The 12,321-nt window shown below is 31.8% G+C and overlaps 1 protein-coding gene across 3 annotated transcripts in view; it reads right to left on the bottom strand.

Annotated features, from left to right (window-relative positions):
* The window catches only part of TFPI (tissue factor pathway inhibitor), a 67,374-nt gene that overhangs the window by 20,869 nt on the left and 34,184 nt on the right, over positions 1–12,321 (bottom strand). For all 3 annotated transcript variants that reach the window (XM_082631486.1, XM_082631485.1, XM_082631487.1), the window contains 2 exons: positions 9,174–9,371; positions 2,709–2,753 (listed from right to left, as the gene is read on the bottom strand). In XM_082631486.1, coding sequence (XP_082487612.1) covers positions 2,709–2,753; positions 9,174–9,371 — 243 coding nt within the window. The remainder of the gene's footprint in view (positions 1–2,708; positions 2,754–9,173; positions 9,372–12,321) is intronic.

Below are 12,321 nucleotides of genomic sequence, written 5' to 3'. Positions count from 1 at the left end.
AGCTCTGTGCCAGGGACAACAGGAGGAAGACCAACTATATCTTTATTATAAATCACAATACCACAAATAAGAAACATTCAAACAACCCAACAGTAAAACAAGCAATGGATTTAAACAGGTAATTCATGAAGATGTTCAACTTCACTCAAAATTAAAAAGAATGCCTATTAGAACCACACAGAGGCCTAGGTGTCTAGGGCAAGAGAAATGAAATCACATGTGCACACAAAAACTTGAACCCTAATGTACCTAGCAACATTATTCCCAAGTGCCAAAAGGTGGAAACAACCCAAACATCTATCATCTGATAAATGGATAAACAAAATGTGGTCTATTCATATAATGGAATATTATCCTGTCATAAAAGGAATGAAATTCTGAGATCTGCTACGACATGGATGAACCTTGACAACATGATGCTGAGTGGAATGAGTCAGACACAAAAATCCATATATTATCCATATATATCCATATATCCATATATTATATGATTTCATTTTTATGAAGCATCCAGAATAGGCCAATCTATAGATGCAGAAAGTGGATTAATGGTTGCCTGTGGCTGGGGGAGCTGGAAGAAATGGGGCAGTGTCTGTTAGTGATTACAGAGGTTTTTTTTGGGGGGTGATAAAAATGTTCTAAAATTGATTATGCTTATGGTTGCACAACACTAAATATACTAAAATTATTAAATTGTGCACTTTGAATGGCTGAATTGTTTAGCATGTGAATTATATCTCAATAAAGCTGTTTTAAAAAAGTTTTATAATATACCATATTACAAGAGAAAGAAAAATACATTTGATCACTAATTTGATTTGTTTAGGTCTTAGTATGTATTTATGAAATTTTAAATCATATTAACAAATAATATAAGAATTCTATGTTTAACAAAAGGAAGTAGGTAAAAAATATTGCATACAAAGAAGAGAAAACAGTAACAAATTATTCTGAAAATATGATTAAGGAATTATACAACTGAAAGTTGCCATATTTATATGAGGCCCCATTCTAGGACATATTTTAGGAGTTGAAATTGAATACTTTTAAAATAATTCTGCTTAGGCCTAGAGTTTAAAATATCCACGGTCACAAATTAAGAAATTTGTTCCCAATATTCCTAAGATAAATAAAGTTTTAACGTTCGTATTGAATCTGCATATACAATCCTTGCTCTAAATTGATTCTCAGCTAAAACTCAGAAGGCAGGCTTTAAGCTATATGCCAACTTCCATAAACCACATGATTTTCACTACTAACTTTTGTTTGAGGCTGCATACTTGGCAATTGTCTTAAACAAAACTTTCTCCCAAAAGGGTTGTAAAGAATCCCCATTGTCTTTATAACTGTTCTGATGTGATGTTAGGAAGCATATCACAAAGTTGACTTCAAATCAATATGCTTAAAGTCTTCATTATGGATTGGTTTTAGCATCTGACTTTTTTTTTTTTTTAGCATCTGACATTTTTTACACGTGAATAGTATCCATAGCTTTACTCTCTAACTTTCATATATAATATCAAATAAGAATGTTTCAATTCTGAATCATTAGATATAAATTAAGTAGCATAATTTTCTAGTAAATTTCCCCTGCATATAATTTTTTCCTAAATCTACATTTTTGAAAAAAATATACTAATGTTTAAATGTTGAAGATATCATCTTTTACTTGATGGACAAAAAACCCCTATTTATAAATATGCTGTATTCTTTGATATTACAGAGAAGAAGAATTTCATTTAATTGAAGTATTGAACACTTTTGTAAAAATTAATTCAATATTTATAGAAAGTTATTTTAAAACTTGTAAATAAATACATTTACTTATGTTGTTTGTACAAATTTTGCTGAATTTATTTTATAAATTTTGACTGAAATCCTGGACAGTAGATTTTCTTAAGCTTATCAGTGAGTTATAGAATTTTTCAGCTCTTTCCCACATAATTAAATCAAAGTTAGTAAAACTAAAATTCACTTTGAATTATGTAGATTTTTCATGTCCTGAGTTAAATAATTTGATCTTTTTGTTCAATAATTTCTCATTTAAATGTAAATGCTGTGAATGGTAATTGAGCAAAGTCAGCTTCTAGACCTTTATTAAAAGGAGCATGTCTTTCTTCATTTCTTGTAATATTTTTCTTGTGCTGATATAATATATTCACCAAAAAGTAATTATTTTTAGTTAAAAACTATAAATAATTTAAATCACAAAATCAAAAATATGCAAATGCTAAATAATGTTGACAAAAGCAATTATTTATTGTTAAATATCTCCACTTATTTTTTCATACAGGCTGTTGACAACTCAAAGGCATATATACATTCAGGGTAATACTGGATGAAACTTGCTAAAGCCACATAGTGCTGAGATTATGAAAGGATTAGAGATCTGAGAAATAAAGTAAGAACAGCAACATCTAAATCACTATTTGGGGATGTTAAAATAGCATGTGCATGGCTCTGGATTGTTACTGATCTAATACCAGATATCACACTGCATTAGAATGAGTAAACACAGTGTTTGAAGTCTTCCTTTACCAAATATCATGTATGTTATTTCTACTTTTTCATTATATGCACTGAAACAAAACACCATTTCAAAGATCACATGGATTTATGATGAATCTCATAGCAGAGAAAGCTAAGAATTGAATTGCCAAGTGTCTTATGTAAATGCTACTAATGAGCATACAAATGAACATATTCACCTTTTTGCAATGTTGTTTTTGTCCTTCTAGTTTTCTTTGGATAATCTGCAAGTAAAACAGTATATATGTATCAATTACCACAATTTATAATATAATGTTATGACTTTCAATTTAACAAACTAGGGTGATATGTTTATTACTATTAAAATTATTCTTATACAGAATGTCAATAAATAAATTTCTTATTTTCCCTAAAGATTAAATTATTACAGTATAACCATGAAGTCACCTACATTTTAATATAATAATGTCTCAAAAACTATTTTAAAACTTTCTAACACATTTACAAAAATAATAATTCATGGTGAACTGTTTGCTATTCAAAATATCTATGATTAAAATAGTTATTTATTAAAATAATGTGAAATGTGAAAGTAATTCAAACAGCCTATTTTGCCTATAAAAACAGATCATTTGTATAGAGGAATGGAAGTAGGAGTGAAAGGAACCAGAATTACCTCCTTCCCTGATTCCTTCTTCTGCTTCATTATCTTAATCCAATTACAAGCTTCATTATTATTTCCAATTACAGAGGAGAAATGAAGCAAATGGTATCTGTCATGTATTTTTTAGTTTAATCTCATAGAATTATTGGAATTACTCCACTTGAGAATTAGAATGCTACTTGTCTTTGACCCACTGTATTTCAAGTATGGATTCTAAATTCTAATTTAAAGGATAATGAAATTCAAATTGATATATTATGAAAAATTTTGATTTGTTCACGTAAACATTAGGAAAACTAAGTGATATTTGATTTGTTGTATAATCATTTGTTTTACAGAGAAAAGCTTTGTTCAGGGCAGTTTATTATTAGTTGTATGGCCAGAGAGACATAAAGGGAGGGAGAGAGAGGCAAGAGAGAGAGAATATGAGTATGAGTTGGCTTAAATGCCCCTTTCAGCCAGTGATCAATCAGGTTATGCTTTGGAGAGTAAAATGTCTACGAATGATAAGGTGATGTGGTTCATCTCCCTTTTGAGCTTTACTATGTTTTATTCAACAGTCTTTTAAAAAAGATGTGTGTGTGTGTGTGTGTGTGTGTGTAATTCTAATTGTATTTTAAATGTTAAGAAAAACTGATTTTTTTATTGTAAATAAACAACCCCCAATTAATATTTTTAGATGGTGGATTGTCATAATAAGCTTACTTTAAAATATTTTAATGTACAATTATTATGTTACATTTTTAATTTATGAAGGCAGGGAAAGGATATATACATATAAACAGTATATAAGACTAGAGTGCTGAATAATAATTTTTGCTCTGTTTTACCTACTGACAATAGCCACAGAACAGGAACATAGAGATGCTTGATTTCAATATTCATGCAATATTAAAAGAGAGAAATTGTTCCTTTCTGGTTTCATCCCAAATCAGAGTAATTCACCTGGTATACATGCAAACTAACTCAAATAATGTATTTTAGCACATTCGAATTTTAGATGTATTTAAATTACCAATGATTATCTTTGAGGATTCTGAAAATAACAACCATGGACACCCTATTTAATTTATTTTTATGCCAATTACAGTCTGAAAAGATAGATGAGGTTTACAGCAAATTATCCAAGTTATCATATTTTCCTAGATTTATGCAGAACATAACATTTATTAATGATGTCTTAAGGAATAATGAGAGTATGTTTTACTAATTCTTATTTTAGTAATTCCTTGAACTCCAATGTATATGAATTCACATTTTAATATTTCATTATGAATATTAAAATTAATTAATATCAAAATTAATTCATAATTACCTGATGCATTTAAACAATTGTAAAAAAAATGTTTTTTTGCCCTATTCTTTCTTCATCTTTTTGTTTTCTGTTGGGAAAGGGGAGGGTAAAATCTGAATGCTAACTTTTATATTTCATATTTGTTGAAGTCAGCCTAGAAAATTTTCCAAGTAGATGGGAAAAGAGTCTATGGACAGAATATTCTTGTTACTGGGTAAGTCTTCACTATTCCAAACAAATAAAACACAAAATAAACTTAAAAATAAAGAGAATGGAAAAAGTATTTACACGCTCTTTAATTTCCTGTGGAGAAAATTTCCATGTAAATCCCCATGAAAAGCTGCAAGTCACAGTTAGCCCAACTAATAAAATAGTAATTAATATAAACAGCATATCTATTGGAGCCTTTAAAAGTTGCTGTAGAGGCTGACTAGCTAAAAAGCTAAGTAGGAATTTGATCTCTGTCATCTAATTTTTAAATTCCCACACTACATACACCTACTTTTTAAAAAATAATAATCAAATACAATGTTCTTGTTTAGGCTATGGGAAAAAAAGCAACTAAACCGAAAGACAAACACTTTGAAAGCCATGTGTTTAGAAACCATTTACAAACTATATTTTAATTTTTTCTACCTTATTAACTTTGTTACCACGTCTCTATTATTACATAGGTAAATACATCATGCAAGATTATACATATTTGGAAACAACTGGTAAAACAGCTTTACATGCAAAAGGACAGCTGAGCATACATATCAAACTAAACACATCCTTAGTTCCTATTCTCTGAAATATTTGGCTTGACTTTATTCTCAGGCATGGTAATTTACCAGCCATAGCTCTCAAAGGTATCCAAAATAAAAAACAATTTCAGCTTCCAAGTCTTAATATATAAGATACACATCATATTTCTCCTTTCACTTCTGTCAGTTTTTTCTCTGAAAATTTTCCAGTTCTGTAATTGAGGCATACACATAGACATTGAGGATTATTATGGCTTTTTGATTAATTGGCCCTCATTCCTATAATGTATCTTCCCTTTCTCCTGCCGATATTCCTTGTCCTATGGTCTACTTTTACTAATCATTCTTCTGATCTGTGCTTGCATGGTATATCTTTTTTCATCTTTTCACTTTTAACCTCTCTGTGTCTGTATTTTTAAAACGTCTTTCCTGCAGACAACACATACTTTGTTCGTGATTTTTTTATATTGTCTACTATATACCTTTTAACTGGAGTGACTATACCATTTAAATTTAATGTAATTTTAATATGCATCTTTAATTCATGACAATTTGGCTTCAAATAATTTATACCACTTTCATCTGTAGTATAAGAACCTTACAACACTAATCTCATATGCTCCCCCTCCTTTCCTGTGTGCTTTAGTTTTAAATCTTTTACTATTACTCACAGTGCAAGTCTGCTAGCAATAAATTTTCTCAGACATTGTTAATCTGAAAAAGTGTTTATCTCCATTATAAGGGTATTTTTAATAGATCTAGATTACTAATTGGCAGTTTATTTTTTCCTTTAGCTCTTCAAAGAAGATGTTCCATTTTCTTCTCTTGTGAATTGTTTCTTGATGGGAAATTGGGGATTCTTTCTATCTTCATTCTCTCATGTATCACTTTCTTCATTTTTTTGTGATTTACGTTTTATCCACAATTTTCAGCAATTTGATTATTATATTCATTTGTGTAGACTTCTTTTTCTTTATTCTTTTTTTTTTGATTTTGTCAATGTTCTTGGTTCTACAAGTTACAGTTTTCATCAAATGTGGATAATTCTTTGACATTTTTTTGTTCCCATATCTTCTGCCGCAACCACCAGGACTCCAATTACACATTTTGATAGACTTCTTGATCTCCTGTCATGGGTTATTGGGCTATATTCTTTTCTGTTTGCTTGTTTAGCCTTTTTTTTATCCTCACTATCCTTCATCTTGAACAGTTACTATTGCTCTATCTTTAAGTTTACTGACCTTTTCTTCTGTAATGTCTAATCTGCTTTAAGTACATCTGGAAAATTTCTTATTTTATATAATGGATTTTTCAAGTTTAGAATTTCCATTTAGTTCTTTTTTATATATTCCATTTTCTCCTTATTACATTCATGTTTTCTTTAAATCCTTTACCATATTTATAATAGCTATTTTAAAGTCCTTGTCTACTAATTTCGTCACCTCTGTCATTTCTCTGTCTGTTTGAATTAAGCATTTTTTTCCTAATTATGGATCACAGTTTGCTTCTTCAAATGTTTAGTATTCTGGGCAGGGGGGATTATAGATATTTTTGAATATTATCCTGTTAGCTGCTGGATTTTATCGTCTCCCGTTAAAGAATGTTTTACCATCTTCCATTAAAGAAGTGCCTTCTGGCAAGTAGTTAAGTTACTTGTGGATCATCTGGAACTTTTAAGGCTTGGTTAAAGTTTCACTATGGCAAGGTTAAAATAGCTTTTACTCTAGGTCTAATTTAGTCGTAGTACTAAATTAAATGCAAAATTTCTCCTAGTCATGTGGGAGCTCTGGGAATTGTTCCACTTAAAAATCCCTGTAATTACTTTCTCAAACTCATGGAATTTCACCAAGTGCACGCAGTTTTATTATTCAGTAACAAACTCAAAGGGACCCTTATCCAGATTTTTTAGCTTTTTCTCTACATATGTCCATTCTCTCTCACATATTGTCCCTCAAAACCCAGCCACATCAGTCTACCAGTCTCCAATCTCCACATCCTCCACCATGGAGACCACCATGCTGTGCTGGTATTTCCCTCCTTTAACTGTGGTCTGAAGTGCCTTCATGCAGATTGCTGGGGAGACCGGAGGGTTCACCTCACATGTTTCCCATCTCTCAGAGATCACAATCCTGCACTGCCTTTTGATCAATGTCTGTAAACAGCTGATTCATATATTTTGCCCAGTTTTCTAGTTATTTACATTAGGAGAGAAAGTTCAGCTCCAGTTACTCCATCACAGCTGAAGATGGAATTTTCTCCTTAGGTGATTTTTTAAAAGCTTAGTAATTCTTCTATGTCAGCTATATCCTTAAGAGTAGCTTACTATATAAAACACTCAGATATTCAAACAGTAATATCAATGACTTTTGAAGAGATAATGAGGAGATGGGGGCAAAAGACATATAGTTATGGTAGGCAGTAATGATGTTTGAGAAAACATTATAACATGACATTTACTGAAGAACAAAATCATTATATTTGATTAATTTCTGAAGAAAAGGGTAACTTTTCACAATGGTGAGATAAAAGATTTGTAAATTATAAAAACTAAATAGGTATGTATTTCAGGAAAGAGGCCAGTTGATGAAATTAAGTAGCCTGCTACATGAAAAAGTGAGGATTACAAAGAATGAGGCAACCAGGCCTCTAGCCAAGGTGCTGAACCTGAGTGATACTCAGTACAAAAGGATACTTGGCCCAGTATGGAATAGAACAGGGTATAGAAATCTGTGATGAATGGAAAATGACCAGGCAATCACAAAAACCAAAGGTACTACAGAGAACCACTGAACTGCCTAATCTGTGTTAGTAACATTTCTAGCACTTCTACAGAGAGGAAAGAAGAAAATAAGTGCTCTGAGATAAAGAAACTCATTCACATCGATTCTTTTCTGCCAGCTCTGGAGCATACAACAGTCACAGAGGAGAAAAGCTCTGTTTTTACCACACTGAGATTTTCCCATAGGCCAAGAGCATCATGATGCCAAGGCTGTTTTGTAAAAGCTGTTTAGGAAAGCATTATCAGAGTGAAAATGCAGACCTGCCTGCTTTGCAAAAAACAAGACACCGGTGTTAACTAAAGATACCATCGCTATGGCCCTACAGTTTAATTCAACTGTCTCTAAGAACATGCAGTGGGGAAATTTGGGACTAGAAACTGCAGAAATAAAGACAACTCAGGATTTTCTATCTCTCAAGTAGCTCTCAATTCAGAAGAATAAAACTGAGATAAAAACATTCAAAAATGTTGACCAGTAATTGTTTGGAATTTATCTCAGTCTAAAGAGAGAAAACCACATGAAACACTGTAATTTGTAGAATTTGCAAAAGAAAAAAAAGTTGTTTTAACATGATTAAAAGAATAAAAGTGTTCAATAAAGTTTAATAGTAGAATGTGATATGCTTTTAAACCTTATAACTTAGTAAAACTATGAAAAGTTGAGTTCAGTAAGGTCTTCTAAGGTCATCAGGGATGATATTTTCTACATTACTCCAAGGCTCCAAAGAGAAGGATTTTACTTTCATACATATATTTCTATAATTTTCTAAGTAGTAGCTGTTGAGAACCTCAAATTGGATTAATTCATTATCTTGACAGGGAAACAACTATGAGATCATTGTATTGGTAAAGGAAAGTCTAAGTCACTGTGAATAACAATGTTTTTCCTGTGAACTCATAGCTACCCAAGGAGGCTGAATTACACTTAATTTGCTGCAGATATAAAATCTGTTCTGCAAACTTAAGGGTTTTCTCCCCTCTTTATTATGGAGAAGAGTATAGGACAATAAGCTTAATGTATTTTATAATGACTGATACAAAAAAATGAAAAACAGTAGTTGAACATTAAAGCTAAAAAAGTGAAAAAAGATTCCTTGGAATGTTAACATAGTTTTAACGTTTTTTCTAAAATTATCAAATCTATGATTAGATCTAAACACTCTAAACGTTTCTGGGTGATAAGTGTCTCCAGAAACCTACCTCTTGTACATTTTTCTTTGCACTCTTCCAGACTTTCAAATCGATTCTGATTTCCTTCACATCCCCCGTATATAAATTCTTCACATTGCTGAGTGTGAATATTGAAAAAAAATCTCTTTATCATTGCTTTGCATGGGCCATCATCTGCTTTCAATGCACAGAATGAATGTACAAGTTTCAATGGTGGCAACTCAGAATCTACAAGGTAAAAATAAAAGAATAACATTCCTTTTCATTTCATTTTTAATACATCTTAATTTTAAGGAGAAGTGCAACAATCATAAAACAGGCTGATATAAGAAACTATGAAAAGTTATCAAAAAGTTAGATAAAATATATAAACTCACCAAATGAGACAGGTCTTACCAACTTTATTAAACTTTAATAGTTGATTATTAAGCAACTTTTAAGGAAAAGTATCAAATATTTTTTCTAGACTCTTGTTATAGATGTTGTTTAAACTTGTGCCAGTTGACCAATATGGAATTGAGTAGTAGTTATAAGGTAACTGATGTGTTGACATTACAAATAAGTAGAGATGACTCCCTAATCCATAGCTGTGTCATTTTTTTTTCTTTTTTCTTTTTTTTTTTTTTTGCGGTACGCGGGCCTCTCACTGTTGTGGCCTCTCCCGTTGCGGAGCACAGGCTCCAGACGCGCAGGCTCAGCGGCTATGGCTGACGGGCTTAGCCGCTTCGTGGCATGTAGGATCTTCCCGGACCTGGGCACGAACCTGTGTCCCCTGCACCGGCAGGCGGACTCTCAACCACTGTGCCACCAGGGAAGCCCAACAGCTGTGTCATTTTTTACATACAAAACAACTCTTTAAAAGCAACAATATCAGGGCTGGTACATGACTCCAATCTTCATGAAAGAAAAAGCAACAGAATATTTATATTCATACATGTATGTATATAACATACTACATTAAACCATTCCCTAGTTATGAAAATTTAGGTGTTAAATATTATAAATTACAAATAATTTTCTTAAATTATACACACAAGTACTTCTTTTCTCTAGAAATTAATAATATATAATAACATTTTAGAGTATTGTATATATCTGTATATAAACAAAAAATGACATGAAAAAATATATTTTCCCTTCATCACTGAAGTTACAACTGTCAATTTGAATTCAAAAATAAGCGAAAGCATTTTCTGAGTAGTACATTTATGCATGATTGTGAATGCTATTTATATTCCTTTCTTTACTTAAGGATTGATAATTCTATACATGACATTCTGAGTTGTTAAAAAGTTGTGAGAAGTTAGAAAGCTTCAAGGACCCTAAGTGGTGCGTCTGACTGAGAGATGGCCCACAATGTATCACTGAATTAGCACTTTATGTTTTATCTGCTCTATATACATTTTTGCAGTGCTGACAAAAATTTGACCTATCAGTTCTATAAATATCCTCTCTTAGGAGCAGATCTTAGAATCTCAGAAGTCCCATAAATAATTTTGAGAAATGAGCTAGAATAAAAACTCCCTGACATTTTCAAATCTTATGGCTATATACCATTATTTCAGAAATTCCTATAGCACTTCTCATACGATATGATGGTCTTCATTCCCAAGTTAATGTTACTTTAGAACTCTACAGACACCGAATCATTGAAGCAGTGCTTCAGACAGGCACCTTTAATATAGGCCACTTGTAGAACACAGACAGCTTTACCTGAGTTGCCAAATACTGTATACTTAGAGAAACTATGTCTTATAAATCAATAATTTATATCAAATTCTTCCTCATTGATTATTCCCACATTTTTGACTTTTCATACATTTGATATTCCTTATCATCATTCCAAATCTTTTATTTTACATTTTCTGTATTAAGGATATACCATCTTATTTTCAACCTGCTATTTAGTAATGGTGCCACCAGGTGGTGGCAGCGCACCACAAAAAAAGGATATTACACCATAGTGGTAGCAGTTGTCCTGGTAGTAACAGCTAACGTTTACTGAGTAATTACTGTGCTCCAGACATTTCACAATTATATTCTTTAACGATCACAACAACCTTCTGAATTAGGCATTATTATCTCCACTTTACAGATTATAAAATAGCATTGCAAAAATTAATTGTTCAGTTCACACCATAAGTGATAGCTTCAGAATTGACCCTCAGATAGTTTTATACCAGATACTGCTCACCTTCTTAATAACTGAGTAATATTGTCACAGATCTGTGTGACTGAGATTCCTTAATTGGCATTTAAGTCAAGCACATAGATTTAATTTTACAATTTCCACTCAATAAATTTTTCTAAACTTCACTTTATAAAAATTAAAAATGGTTTCAGTGATGAAAGCAGGTAATGATTTTATAGCAATTTCCTAAAGAAAACACTAAGAATTAACTTTGAGTAATGTATTTTACTAATTATTATCTAGTTACTCATTTTTACCATTCATATTTTATTGTATTTCTTACACAAATACTATATTAGAATATTCTTTTGTGCAGTGACCTTGCAACCTCGCACTTGGGCACAGCATTCCTGATTTGGGGGAGTGATCAGGTGGCCCCTTTGGACACACAGCCATGCCATGCCACTAAAAAGGGATGAAAGTTTGTCTTGTTTTGATTTTTTAATTTAGATAAACCTTTTCAAAAGTTAACAATCGTGTGTTGGTCATGTGTGTCAGGAACTGTGCTGTCATGGCAGATATGATAGTAAATTAGGTGGCAGTAACCACCCCCACCCCCCCACTTCATGGAGCATGCAGACACTAAAGACTTAGTTATATAAATATTCAAGAAGTTCAGGATACTGTGTAAGTGTATAATAAGATACTTAAGCTTTTCTGAGGGGATCAGAGATAACTTTCCTGAGACTTGAAGAAAGCGTTGACTGTGACAAGGATCTACCTAAGGCCATAAAACTGGAAAAATTATACAAGACAATGTAACAGGACTTTAATCTGATGTAGTGAGATAAACAGAATTATGGTTTATATGTAATTATTTTCATAATTAATTTCTTCTATTGGGTTGGCCAAAAAGTTAGGGGTTTTCCATCACATCTTACGGAACTTTCTGGCCAACCCAATATTTTATGTCTCACAGTCTGGGAATTAAAATCTCAGTCTTCCCTCCCCCTGTCCTGGGATGTTGAATGGAAGGCTCATGATATA

Source organism: Mesoplodon mirus, assembly GCF_964341445.2.
Source record: "Mesoplodon mirus genome assembly, chromosome: 8".
NCBI lineage: Eukaryota > Metazoa > Chordata > Mammalia > Artiodactyla > Ziphiidae > Mesoplodon > Mesoplodon mirus.
This window is presented reverse-complemented; position numbering and strand designations above follow the sequence as displayed.